The sequence below is a fragment of the Apis dorsata genome, unplaced genomic scaffold (assembly GCF_000469605.1).
Source record: "Apis dorsata unplaced genomic scaffold, Apis dorsata 1.3 scaffold_1093, whole genome shotgun sequence".
NCBI classification, from domain to species: Eukaryota; Metazoa; Arthropoda; class Insecta; order Hymenoptera; family Apidae; genus Apis; species Apis dorsata.
Window position 1 is genome coordinate 143309 of NW_006264191.1, and position 16102 is coordinate 159410.

At 21.9% G+C, this 16102-nt stretch overlaps 1 protein-coding gene across 1 annotated transcript in view; it reads left to right on the plus strand.

Annotated features, from left to right (window-relative positions):
• The window catches only part of LOC102672680, a gene marked incomplete at its 5' end in the record, with an annotated part of 63630 nt that extends 51770 nt beyond the window's left edge, over positions 1 to 11860 (plus strand). Inside the window, 5 exons of the mRNA XM_006624695.2 lie at positions 2890 to 3130; positions 7769 to 8453; positions 9488 to 10004; positions 10181 to 10315; positions 10458 to 11860. Of these exons, the coding sequence (XP_006624758.1) occupies positions 2890 to 3130; positions 7769 to 8453; positions 9488 to 10004; positions 10181 to 10315; positions 10458 to 10604 (1725 nt within the window). The remainder of the gene's footprint in view (positions 1 to 2889; positions 3131 to 7768; positions 8454 to 9487; positions 10005 to 10180; positions 10316 to 10457) is intronic.
• Positions 11861 to 16102: the final 4242 nt, after the last annotated feature.

Genomic DNA, 16102 nt, shown 5'->3' on the forward strand with positions numbered 1-16102 from the left:
CAAAACATATTAATGGCTTAGATATTGCAAAGATATTATATGTCCATTTATTTGGAATTTGAATTTTTATATTTAAAAAATTGTTCTTGATTATTTTTTTATACACTATAAAAATTACATTTATATTTATTTTAAATATTTACATTATAAATTAATAAATTATTAATTTCAATTTTCAATAATAATAAATAATATTAAAAAATAATAAATCAAACATACTACACATATATTTACATAAATTTATTAAAATTTTATTCCATTTTTATTCATTTAGATATTTATATATTTCTATAGAATATTAAATCATTAAATTTATTTTTTTCAGAAAACTAAAAATAGACATAAAATATTTGTGTATCATCAATACAAATCAATTATAAATCATCAATACAAAATGATAATATATTCTTAATACATCTTTTATCGATTCTAGAAATCAAAAAAAGTTAAACAAAAATGTTAAATAACAACAAAAATGTTTATTTATCAAATTATAAGCAATTGATATTTATGTTAGATAAAGCAAGAAACAGAGTGATATTGCAACAAAAACAGAATGTCTCATTCTATCTGTCTCTCTTCATTTTATAATTATAATAAATAAGTCTACATCGATATTTTTGTATACAAACTTTTGAATTAACTCTGCAAAGATATATGAATATATTAATAAATATATTTGATGTAAATAGTTTTAATTTTTTTTATAATTGAATGCATAGAGAATATTCAAAGATTACACGTTTTTTTTAAATAAAATTTGTTTTTATTATGTTGGTTGCTTACATATAATTCTTTTTAAAAAAATAATTTATTCATATATAATTAAAAATTATAATATTTAAAAAAATTTTAAACTTGAATTTTTCAAAACTTATAAGAAAAATAAGAAACACGAAATGATACATTATCTTGTTTTTCATACAATAAGTTTTGCAAAATTTAAATAAATAACGTAAAAATATAATTTTCTAAATATTTTCTTAAATATCTTTTAAATTAATGATATCTTTATTTATGAACAATGTTAATACTTTTTTTATGAAAAATTATCAAATATTTATAAATATTTTCAGTTTAAAAATTGATTTTCATATTATTTATTTATTGCAATAATGATATAATATATATAATGATATAAAATATCATGATTTTAAAGAAATCGAATCTGAACATTTCCAACTCTTATAATACAACTTTTAAAAATATTAAATATAATAAATATTATTTAATTTTCATTAAAATCATTATTTACGCAATCGTTAAATTCGTTTTAATAATTTGTGTACCATCTTGTATAAATTGATGATTGAAAAGCACGTAAATTGAACTTGCACAACTTCAATCATACTTTATAATGAAGTTTATTGTTATGATGCTTCGATGGTTAAAAACCGTCAAATATGACACGTGGTCGTGGAAAGTTTCAGGTCTCAAAGTGGCGAAACTTCGAGTAGGGACGAGCAAATTGGGTTGGAGGAAACTTGGTCGAATGAGAACACGCCAGACTATGGAAGAAAGTCATACGATTTTGAACTAGAGGAAAAGTAGCTTAACGCGTTGTCTTGAGAGGCCCACTTACATTGTGCGAATACCAGTTTGATTCTTGCATGGGCAAGTTGCCTCGCAAGTTCTTCCTACTTTAACACAAAGTGTTCTAATGGTACATTTAATACCGACGTTTTCATCTTGCCTTATACGTGTTTGCAGATTGTGTAGTAGAAGATACTGTTTCTTGACTCGGTGTCGGATGAATATATATTCTTAATGCCGTGACTTATGTTTGAAGTTTTAACGAAAATTTTGTTTTGTCGTGATAAATTTAACTCGAAATAATATAATATATCGAATAGTATTCTTTTAAATAGATGGAAGATATTTTTTAAGAATTCTTTTTTGAATTCTTTGCGATTTTTTTTTTTAGAAATATTTTTCAAACTTTTTGGGATTTTTTGAAAATATTTTAAGAGAAAATTATTACGATAACATTTGAATATGTTGAATTATGATAAATTTATATTGAATAATATTCGTTTTAAAAGACAGTTATATCGATGAGACTTTCTTTTTTGAAGATTTTTTACAATTGGAATATTTTTCTTTGTAATATTTTTAAAAATATTTTTTAGAATTTTTTAAAAATTCTTTTCTTTTTTAACTTACATTCTCTTTTACTTTCTTCTTTAATTATCATATTTTATTTGTAATTATTCTTCATTTATAATTAAATGATTTTTTGTAATCATGTTGATAGATTGCAACAGATTAAGTTTTCTTGGTATTTATTAAGATTGTAACATATCTGTATGTAATATTTATTCAAGTTTAATTTACGTAATTTGCATATTTACATATTAAAATATTAGGAATTTGAATTACATTTTGCTTTATCGTGAACTGTTAGAAGTTAAAGATGAAATTCACTATCTCTAACAGGAAGCATAATAAAGATAAAATTTTATTATCAATAGTCACAAATGTATAATTTATGAATCATCTAAATAAGTTTTAAAGAATTAATTAATTAATTAATCAAAAGAAATTTAATAGAAATAATATATCCAAAGAATCTTTTAATTATGTAATAATTTATGATAAAAAAAATATTGATATTGATAAAATAAATATTGATATTGTAAACAAATTATTTTATACATACAATTTCATACAAAATGCAACAAATGACAGATGTAAATATTGCAATATTAACGTTTTGTACATTAAATAACATTTTTTTTTCATTTTCAAAGTATAACTTTTTTTTAAGATCTATATTTTAGATAGAATAAAATTTTTCAATTCGAAACCAGATGTGGAATTACAAATGGACCGGTTCTCAGTCGATTTTTCACGCATCGATAAAAACAAATGATGTTTCGATTCGATTAGGTCACGGGCCATGGATCCACTCGAAGAAGCGATCGACGTTGCGGTCAGCAGCCGCAAAAAGCTTCGAGAGTACTGTTCTCCGAGTGTCAGACCGAGAACATTACGGTGTCATCTCACCAAACGGCCAAATCCTCGTCATCCACAGCTCTCAGTCCCGATTCGTCGAAGCTTGGACCATCTCTCATCCCTAAAATTTCGAGACTGCAACCGAATGAGATCAACAACGCCATACAAGCAAACGGTCAGTTCTTATTCATTACATTCGAACAAAATACTATATCAGGTTGAGGAGATAATTCGATGTTTTTTTTTTTTTTTTAGAATAAAATCAATCATTTAAAAAAAAACTATATAAATTTTATTCTTTGAAAATTTAAAATTTATTCTATACTTTTAGTAACTCTGTTCTATTTTTCAAACGATTATCGAATTTCTTGATAAAAGAAAGATGATGGTTTTGATGCAATAAAGTTATATGCTCTTTTGCATCTTGTCCATTGTTTGTTTGAAATAAGATTAAGAAATAAATAAATCATTTGCGAATTTTTTTTATATCTTCTGAGACCAATAAGTTGAAAAAACAACATAGGAAATAATAATTCATAGATCAGTAAAAAATATATTTTCTTTTTGAATATATTTGATATAAAAATTAAATAAAGATAAAAAAATATAAAATAAAAAGTTGTAAATGATTAATTTTTTATTAATTTTAAAATTAATTTTTTTTCTTATCTTTTAGCAATTATCTATATGAATTACGTATTACGTGAATTACGTATCAGATGAATAATCTTATATAATCACTTTAAATAATTCATAAATTATTTCTATGAAAAAATGTTTAATATAAAAAAATTGTAAAGTATGAACGAAGAGATAATGTGATATTATTCATTTTTTTGCAAATAGAGGACATATGAAAGTTACATCTGTTTTTTAATTTTTAAATCATATATCTTGTAAAGACTAATCAGATTATTAAAAAAAATTATGATAAAAATGATACTATTTATTATTTATAGGAAAAAATTATTATTTTAAAAAATTATCTAAGATGAAAAGTAATAAATATATTTAATTTTTTTTACCTTGCATATTTTACAAAATTCAAATTAAAATATTTCTTAAATTAAACAATCTTTTACTATAAATAATTTTAAATAATTTTTTATAGGAAATAATAATCATTATTATTATAAGGAATAATAATCATAATTAATATATTAAAAAATACATAATTATTTCTTTAAAAAATAATCAATATCATATGTATATGTATATCTGTGTATATATATGTATATATATATATATGTATCATTTGCAAGAAATGAATAACATCAAATTGTTTCTCCTTTTATACTATGCAATTTTTATATGAAATATTTTTTCACGTAACAAATAATTTACAAGTTAAATTTATTTGAAATAGTCACGTTATATGATTCAGTTTGTATATCTGTTAATAAATATATTGAATAATATATTAAATTGATAAGTGAATGATAAAATAAAATCAATTTAAAGAAATAGTCCATATAAGAAAAAGAATTTATAAGAATTAATATTTAAATGATATTTTTTTTTTTTTTTTGCGCTATTTAGTCAAAAAATTTGCTTTATTTCATGATCAATAAATAATTTTTTTTTCTCATAAATTAGTTGTTACTATAATTAATGATATAGTAGTTTGTATTGATATTTTAAGGGTTAGAATAAATTATAATATACCTTTATATGTTATTTATGAATTATTTAAAGTGATCACGTTACACAATTCATTTGATACGTAATTCATTTAGTAATTCATATACATAATTGATAAAATATAAAAAAAAAATTAATTATTTACAACTTTTTTATATTTTTTATCTTTATTTAATTTTTATGTAAATATATTCAAAAATTATTCTCTACTGATGCATGGACTGTTATTTTCTTATATTATTTTTAGTTCCAATCTTAGATATTAAAAGATATAAAAAAAAATATATATATATATCAAGATGTTATAAATATGATAGATGATCAATAAATAATTTTTTTCTTTCCAAAATTCATCACTTTTATGAATTAATTGATGTTTTAGTTTGTATTGATGTTCTGAGGATTATACTATTTTCTTCATATATTATTAAATAATGATATATTAAGATATAATATTATAAATATAATCAATAAACAATCTTTTTCTTTTCAAAGTCATTAATTTCATGAATTAATTGATATTAATGTAATTAATAATGTAGTAATTTGCATTGATATTTTAAGGATTAAATTATAATATGCTACTTCTTTCACATATTAAATAATGATATATTAGGATATGATGTATGATCAATAAACGATATATTGTTTCTTAAATTCATTATTTTCATGAATTACTAATTAATAATATAATAGTTTGCATTTTTTAGATATTTTGAGAATTATAATAAATTACAATAAATTATAATATACTTCCTTGACATGTTTATTAAACAATGATATATATTATAAAATTTAAATCAGAATTATGAATGATTTAATATAAAGTTATCGAATGGTTTTTAAAATTATTTTTATTTGTAATTACTTTTTAAAAAATTAATATATTTAAAAATTCTATAATTTTCAATATTTATTTATTTTAGCAGATAATTATACAAAAAGTTATTAAATATTAATTAATTATAATTATAATTATAATTAAATATTTGTCCACATTCCTATTTTCCAAAAAAATCTTTTCAAAATCAATTTTATATTTTATTTCTATAATATAAATTTTTTTTTGTAAAATTTGAGAATATGAAAATGAGAATATTATAGAATTATAATATAGTATACTTAAATATAATTAATTAATATATAAATATAATATAGATAAATTTATTTGCAAATATTTTTTTTAATTATTGTCTATCTAAAATATATCTATCTATTCTATATTATTGTATTTATCTATCTAATGTATCTATCTATCTAATATTGTTATCTAAAAATATAATAAATGATTTATGATTTATGGCAGTAAACATTAAAAAAATATTGAAGATTCATCATATATATTAAACATTTTATGTTATATATTAAATATTTATATTCGATGGATTTTTAATATCCTTATTTTGTATTTTATATTATTTTTATATTATTTTTTTTTTTATTTTATATTATTGTATTTTATATTATTTCTATTTATCTTAATTCACTTCTAAAAAATAAAATAAAATTGTCCTATCAAAAGTGTATTTTTACATATAAAAAAAAGCGAAAAACCGCAAATTATAGAACGAAAAAATAATTTTTAATAATAATTTTTAAAATAAATAATTAATAGATTGTTTAAAAATAAAATATTATTATTTCTAAAAATACTTTTAAATGTAAAATATTACATATATTTTATTTTCAACAATTTTATTTTTTATGTAACTATAAAAAAGATATTTCCAGTTAATTGATTATAAAACGAGGTCACTGAAAAAAAAAATACTGTTTTAGAGCAATATCAAATTGATGAAATAGTATACTTTTTTCATTTACTTTTTTATATTATATAATGGTTTTATTATATTGATCCATTTTGTACAAGGTTTTTTATAATATGTGATCTTAATCTTGTAGAAGATTGCGTTCGAGAAAAGTGCTTTTAAAAATTATCTTGGGCTTCGATGATTATTATATGAAATTATTATATGGAATTATGTAAGGTTCATTTGTAGATAATAAGATTTTTCATGAAATACTGCTAATTACTTTTAATTAATCTCTTGAGTATTGATTTAATTTTCCATATGGATTTAATTTAATTTTTTCTGCGTTTGCTGCTGTATTAAAAATAAAAAAAAAATAAATCAACAAATATCCTAATATAATATCCTAATATTACAAACTAATAGTGTGAAATTATTTTTTCATAATTTGTGATTAGTTATCCTTGACATAATATTACGACGTTTTATATTTATACAGTGTTCCTATCATGTATGTTGTAATAGTTATAAAAAGATGTGATGAGTGAATGATTTTAAAACTACTATTACGTCAAGAAAAAGTAAAAATAGTTGTGGAAAATCAAGAAATTTCAATTTAGAGAGTTATGAATATATAATATTATTACAGATTATTATTATAAATAATAAATTAAAAAGTACATATTACTATATATTTATTTGTAATAGTATTTCGATTCAAATATTTAAATTAAAATATAAATTAGAATCATTGTATAAAAAAAATTATATATAATTTGATAAGTAACTTTTGTATGTAAATATTTTACATTTTTTTCTAACATTAATTACAAACTACGAAAACATATAAAACTAACGACTGTAAATAAAATAAATTTAAAAAATTTTAAAAAGTTATAAAAATCAGTAAAGATTGAATTGTATTTTTAAATATCTTTTATAAATTATGAAAAAAATAATAGAAGGCAATATTTAATGATTTGTTATTAACACGATTCATTAAAAATTTAATGCGATTCAATATTGATTGAAATTGAGAAACACTGTTATACAATATCTATATATGAATAGATATATGATTTATAAAATTTTAATCCGATTTCTCTCAAAGAATATTATATAATTTATTTTCTTCAGTCTGCACATGATTAATAATACTGTTAAAAATATGGATAATAATTTTTTCCATACAATTTTACTATAATATTTTTAATCCATTATTAATGAATTTATTAATCAAGTATTTATCTATATTGATAATATTATTGATCATATAATATGCAAATCTTTTAAAATAATATATGAACTTTAGAAGATAATAATGGATAATTTTTCAAAACTTATATATGAATTTATTTAAATAATTAAAATAATAATAAAATTCTTGAAATCTCATATCATTTTCTTTTTCTTTTCCATAGAAAAGGTTAAAATTAGTCCATCCTATTGGAACAACAGAGTTGATGAGGGCGATTCATCGGCTAACGCCACAGAACCAACGGAGGAACGGATGGAATCGACAGATTGTGACAGCAATCCATCAATGGCGTACTGCGCCACACCCAGAAGACTTAGTAGTTCGTCGGTGGAAAGCGCTAAAATACCGGAAGAAGAGGAGAAAAAAACATTCGCGGCAGCTGATTCGACGATGAGGCCGAGAACGGGTCGTATACCTCGAAAGAAACGGTCTGTAGGATCTATGGAAGATTTATGGGACGAGACCGTATTTGAAGATCCAACGAGAACAGCGAGAACCACTCCAGTGATTAAGATCTCTTTCGGTGCTCAAGGCGAGGGAACCGTTCTGAAGATACCTTCCAAAATCCAGGATCCGGAATATGAGCAGGAAACTGATGATGCTGAGGATGTGCAGACGGAAACGGAGAGAGATCCACTAGAATTGCCGAGAAATTTTGATAATGATTATGATTATCGCGAAGATGGAGAAGAAGATGGACAAGAGCAAGTGGATCCTCAAAAGCAAGGTGTAAAGGACGCAAGTGCTAAAGCTGCGAAACGTGCACTGAAGAAAGCTAAGAAAGAAGCCAGAAGGAAAATGCTCGGTGGTGTTTCGCCTGCGAGATCTCCTTGCAATGGATCACCAAGGTAAAATATGAATTTTGTTAATAAATATTTCATTTAGAAAATTTATAGGTTAAAATTATTGATAACGTGTACTAAATTTATTGATTGTACTACTTATTAAATATATACTTAATGCTTATTAAATATATACATATTTAATTAATAATTATTGCTTTTATCTTATGTTAAATATTAGCATAATTATTGCATAATGAATGGATTGCATAGTCATAGATTCATACTTTTATGGATGTAATAAAAAGTAATTATTACTGTATATATTAGATAATAGTTATGTACAGACATAATTGTCATTTAATATATATAAGAATTATAGAAGATATTTGCACATATTTTTATTTCCCAATGAAAAATATATAATAATATATATATTTTTTTATGATTTTTTTTTTATGATACTATCAAAATTTTAATGTGAAAATATTACTAATAATATGAAATATAATATATTTGAACTTAATAAATTTATATATAAATGCAATAATAAATATAATGTATGTCAGGTATGTGATTATTTTTTATAGTCACTATATTATAAAATAAGTATTTTATTTTTTTATATTATAAAATAAGTATATATTTTTTTATATTATAAAATAAGTACATATTTTTTTATTTGAATTACGATTTTTACATTTAAAATAAAAATTTATTGTTAAAGCAAAAACTATAATTTGATATGTTTTCATTATTGTATAAATTTATTTTAATTTCTATATATTCTGTAAATCATATTTCTGCATATTGCATTTAAAAAAAAAACATTATTGTTTTGAAAAAACATTATTATTTTGAAAAAACAAAGAAAAGAACTAAGCAATGTATGCAAATGAAAGTAATTGATCAAATTTTTAATAATTTCAAAATGAATGAAATATAATATTGATTTATACATTATATATAATATAAAATAATAACATTCATTATTTAATAATCTAATTAAAAATTTTGCTTTCACATATATTAATAATTTTATTTTATATTTCTCATTATAGTTTATTATGATATTAATTATAATATATCTTTTGTTGTAGATATAATCCTACATATGATACGTTATCATACCACCGTCGCAAACATAAAGTGAAACATAAAAAAAAACACAAGGAAGACCGCAAACACAAGAGCCAACAATCGCAGCATCAACAGCAAACATGCTTGGAACCTGGAAGCACTGAGAATCAACAAAATTGGAATGTTCTTCCTGGTAGCGAATCGTACACAGCCATAAAGGAGCAGTGCCTGAAGCAAAAATTATCAATATCTCTGAAGAGATTGAATACAAACGCTTATGCTAGATGTGATTATCCTGTGAGTAATTCTTCGTCGGGTTGTAAAAGTCCTGGTGCCAGTAGTGATGAACTAAGTGAACAGGAACCTGAAGTCGATGCCGGCGAGATTGCTCCAGACTTTCCGCCACAGTCTCATCCTTTGATGATGCGTCTTGCCGCGACTCCTGTGGAACATTGTCTTACTGCTAATGGTAGAAGAATGGATGTTGGTGATGTAGTGTGGGGAAAGATTCATGGATTTCCTTGGTGGCCTGGAAAAGTATGCATTGAAATATATTTCAACAATAATATGAAATTATATAAAATATTGGATATTATAAAATATTGACTATTTGTGTTTTATATCATATATTCTTTTATTTTGTATTATTTGTTAATATAATCATTGAATTTAAATAAATGTTATAATTTTGAATGTTTGTTTTATTCTTTTAGGTCCTTAGTATCACAGTTTCTTGTAAAGAGGATGGTACATCATCTGGGCCACAAGCTCATGTCGCCTGGTATGGTTCTTCAACTAGTTCTCTTATGTCGTGTGACCAGTTAAGTCCATTTTTAGAAACATTCAAGGTAACTATTTAATATATTATTTAAAGCATTTTTTTAATTTAAAAAAAAAATATTATTTTTGATTAATTTTTAGTTACTAATTATTATAATAGAATAATCAATTAACAGTTTAATAATTAATATCATTTGGCTTTTGTTTCAGACGCGGTACAATAAAAAGAAAAGAGGTCCATATAAGGAGGCGATACGACAAGCGCAGAACGAGGCCCGAAGTCAGATCACGCCTAACTCAACAAGCAACGTGTTAAACGTGTGTAGTTCACCGCGCGAGGTCAACGTTCTCTCCTAAGGGAATAGCGCTCGACACCATTCCTTTAACTGCCGGGTATCTGTCGGAGAATAGTTCTAACGACGGATCAAAATCGTCATGTGTAATATATAAAACAAATTTTTGTACATAATTGATCTTAGCATTAATGGAATAGCTCTTGATCGGTGTTCTAATTCAGTTCAGTCGCGCCTGCTATCGTCGTCCACGTTAAATATGATTGAACCAATAGTGATACCGATGCTAAATGAAGTTTACTGCCATCACTGGCGCGTTTTTTTTTCTATCCTCAGCTTTTTTCAAGCGACACATTTAGCGCGTAAAATATATTTAGATAGGATATAATCTCTAGAGATGACACGTCAGCTCTCGAGAAATAATTTCGTGTTAAAATATATGACTTCTATTTGATAAATAGACATCAGACAACACACATAATATTATTACACAAGAACATTAAAAACACGGGTGTCCTCATGATGATTTAATGATGCTCGTTTACTTAAATTTCATATATATATATATGCATATATATATGCATGCGTATATATTTCTATTAATGATTTCATTGTGATTATTATGTCGAGAATAAGTGTAGTATATATCCAGTGCGGGCAGTGAATCTTCGATAAAGTCCGCAGATGTTTCTAAAATCGGTTTTGACTCAATTCATTGCTTGTTTATAATTCAGAGATTTGAGTACATGGACAATACACTTTCGACAAGTGAATTTAAGTCACGATATTTTTAACGTGAAGGATCGCTGAATGTTTGTGGAACTTTAACCGAGGATAAGACTTAAATTGTGAAATGAACAGCTTTACATTTTACATGATTGAATATATAGATTGATTCCTAATTGGAACATACTACAATTTTTTTTTAAGCAAAAATGAAAAAAGTTAGAAACATTTCTAATATAATTTAGATATTATGAAAAAACATCAGAAATTTAATTAAAAAATAGATATTTTATAAATTGCTTTTTTCCTACATGTCAAAGATCTGGCAAAAATATAATTTTATATTCTTCATAAGAAATTTTTTTTATGTTTATACCTGAAAATGGTGTAGTGTGTTCAAATTAATACATTATATATACTAAGAAAATAATCGACATACGGAATTCTTTGCAGTGTTTCGTATCTTGCATTCTTTGTTATCTAATAAAGTGAAGTTGAGCGCGTGACAGTGAAATGCAAATATAACATCGAAGACTATAATAATTAAAATATTTTTCAGCTCTAAACTTAATAAAATATAATATCTTAATATAATAGAGATAATTCAATAATTTGTTACAGAAAATAATTAAATACACTGAATAATTGTCTAAACAATTATATTTTTTATTATTTGGAGCAATATTTTTTTTTTAAATTATAATCTATCTCTTCTTAAGAGTATTCAAAACAATTGAATTGAATAATTTGAATTTATAAAATAAATTTAAATATCAATTAAAAAAAAATTAACATGTTTTTATTAAATATTATTAAATATTTAGATATTTTCCTAAAAAATTCATTTTCAATTTTACAATTTTTAAAATTGTAACATTTGATATTTGAACATATTATAAAAATGTTATAAAGAAGATAAAAATAATCAAAAATTAAAAATAAAAAAATACAATGATATAGTGATATTTTTTATATAGTATTATCGAATTAATATCTAGAACATAACTAAATAATTTATATTAATTACAATAAATTATAATAATTTCAATATATTATAATATTTAATATATAATATTATTATATATTAAAAATTATAGTATTCAATACTTTAATATTATATTATTTAACAACATGCTAGAAAATATTATAAAAAAAGTGCTATTTATAAAAATATAGTATTTAATACTATAATGTTTAATAAACGCAATAAGAAATATAATAAAATAAAATATTATATAATAATATTAATATATTTGCCGTAATATTTAAATGACATAATATACATATACGTATATAAGAATTTTTAAAATATCATATAATATTTAATCATCAATCAAATTGTTCGATTCACTGATTTTTTAAATAATTCAAACATTATAGGTAAGTTTCCAAGTTTAAAAATCAATCGATATAAAACACTATCATGCAAAACAGTAGTCTCATGTTTCATATTTTACAATCACGCGCTCAGCTTTTCTAGCGAGTTTCGTTTACGCTTCGTGCCAACACTGCCAACGATTCAACCATGTTGTTTCAATATTTTTTAGTCATCGACAACTATTCTCGTTGAGTCAACAAATAGGCTGAATTCCAAATGTCGAATAATTTATAATTGATCGATCATTCAAATCTTCTATTACATTAAATATTCACAGTATCCAATATTATCCTGTTGATAAAAATGATAAAAAAAAGTCTTATTTTCATTTAACAAATAATATTACGTCTCTCAATCAATCGACGAATCCCGGTGTTCCACTTTTTTGTAAATTTTTTCTTCTTTTTCTCTTAGTCTTTATTCTTCTTCTTTTTTTTTTTTAATTTTTTTAAGATTTTTTTTTTCAAACTCATGATGTACTCATGATGTAATAATTCGTCTTTGTAGAATATATGACATTCAGTTTGCATAAAAAAGTTACTGTTTCCATTGTAACTAGTACTTAACCTTTTTCTTTTTCATTATGTATGACTCGTCACTGCCTCAAAATAGAATTTTTTTTATTCTTTATTTTTTTTTTTGGAGGTTAAGCATCACACTCGACTTTCTCTAATTTCTTTAATTTTCATTATTTCTTTTTTTCTTATCATCGTCTGAATTTCAAACAAAAATTATCTTCAAAACTAGATTTTTTGAAAATTATTTAGTTTAGAAAATTATTTATAATGAATTCATTTTTTTTCCTCTACTTGATTATATTAAGTTAGTGATTTAAATCTTTATATGTATATTGTATAATAATATTCGGCTATTTTTATCATAATTATTATTATATCATTCCCTTTATTTTTGTCATATTTAAAAATCTGAAATTAAAATTTATTTAATTTTCATTTCATTATATAAGCTTCTTCTCTAAATTTCTTTTCAATTATAATTGTAAAATATAATCCTATAAAAATAAAAATATAAAGAAATGTTTTTTGGATCGATCTAATTTATAAATAAATTGAAACATAAAATTAAATTTTAATAAACAAACAAAACAAAATGAAAATATCAAATTCTATTCAATAGAGATTTGCCAAAGAGTGATTAAAAATAAAAAATTTCAAATTTTTAACTTTTTGATTTATTAATCATTGAATATCTGTTAAATTCTCTTCAATCGTAAAAAATGGAAACGAAAATAAAAGTGAAGTTTGATCGATTTCGTTTTAAAATATTTCTAACGAGAACGGATATGTATTGGAGTATTCCAGGGAATAAAATAAAGAAAACGAGGATCATCACGCTACGAAAGAGCGTCAATATTGCGATATCGAATATTTATTTCGATATCAGCAATCACGTGTAAGCTTGATATTTGCTCTGTGCTTGCAACGGAGATTTTCATCAAAATCTCGCTGTTGGGCAGACAGTAAATCTCTCATTTCATCTTCATCTTCGTTCGAATTTCTCTATCTTTTTTGAACGTCGTTCGATTTTAGGATTAGCTTTGGGATTAAATTCTTCGAAAACTGTTCATAATAAATTTCTTAATTTTTTTTTTTGCAGACTTGGGCGAAATTTATTTCATATAATAATTTAAAACTAATTATTTCAAATAATATTAATTATTATTTAATAAATATTTTTAAATTAATGTTGTTTTTTTATTTGATTAAATAAAAGAATTTGAGACAATATTAGGAAGATATTAAGTTGAAGAATTATTCATTTTCAAAAGAAGAACAAAAATATTTAAAAATGTTTATTTTTTTTCAATGAATTTTTTCCTTTAATGAAAAAAAATTTTTTTGTTGAAATTTTTTTTAATAAAATATTAGTTGTTATTATAAATATATATTGGTTATATTATTATAAAAATATTATAAATGTTAACTCTAATTATATTGCATAAAAATTCTATCAATCTATAAATCTAATTAAATCATAAAATTGTGCTGAATCTTATGATTAAAATTAGATAAGATTTGTTTTTATTATAAATATTTTAAATAATTATTTGTGGAAATAATGAATTTATTTCTTAAATAAAAATTTATTCTTAAAATAGTATTATAAATAATAAATAAGTTTATAATAGTGCTAAAATGAGAATAATAGTAAACATTGAAAATTATATTAAGAAATCAATTATTTTCATCAAAACCAAATAATAAATAACAATTAATTTATATTTTTTTATTTAAAAGTTAATTACAAATGTATTAATTTAATTTTTATATGAAATATTTTATAAAATATTTTTGTTATTTTAAAAATATATAATTTCTCAATGACTTCAAAATATAATTTAAAAATAATTTGAAAATTTTCTTCAGATTGCCCAGGTTTGCTTCTACATTCTAATTACATTTAAATAATATTTAAAAGAATATTTAAAATTCATGAGACAGAATTTTGAAATAATTATTTCACAGAATACTGCAAAAATTTTCATGTTCTTCGTCGATGATCGAGAGATACGTGTGTAAATAAAATTTTTGCATTTTCAATAAATTCTTCGATAAGAGGAATAATTGTGATTTCTTAAATTTTGATAAAAGTGACGTTACGTACATTGGAAAAATATTTTTTTGAAAAAAAAAAAATAATAAAAATAAAAAAGAAAAAAAATTAATTGTTTATGATAATGTTTATAATTATTTACGATTCATTTCCAATGAACAACATGTGGACGTAAAAATGGATTTTTTTGTTTAATAAATAGGTTTCTGATATTATCTTATAGTCTGTAAATTGATGATTATTGGCTGCTTGATTAATTGACTGTCGATTTTTCTCAAAAGTGAGATACAATCTGAGATTCGAATTGAATGATGACAGTCGATGTGACAGGAGAAAGTTAATGATCTACGAATTTTATTATTGTAATAATTTTCCAAGTGGAACAGTTAGTTATGTGTTCTTCTTTTTTAAATTATTACTTAGAGAAATCTTTTTTATTTTCATATATAGTATATTTAGTCTTTTCAAGACAAGTCTCTCTATTTTATATTTTTTTTGAGTCTTGTCGTGGAATATTAGTATAATATATCTTTCTAAAAAAAATAAATTAGTTGATTTAAAAAATTATTGAATTGTAACATATGGGATTTTTTTATATAAGATATTTTAAATTTCCTTTATTCAATCGAATGTTCATCGAATGAATAAAGAAATTATTTATAAATAATTATCATAATTTTGTGTTTTGTTTATAAAAGATTTTTATATTTTAAATAAATTTTGCAGAATTATTTTTCTCTAGATATATATATAGTTTTTATTAGAAAACTAGAAATTTTTTAATTTTTTTTATATTATAAAATTTATAATAAATTAATTTCTTTAAAAATGATATAAAATATATTATTCTAATAAAATATTATTAAAAATTTCAAATTAATTAT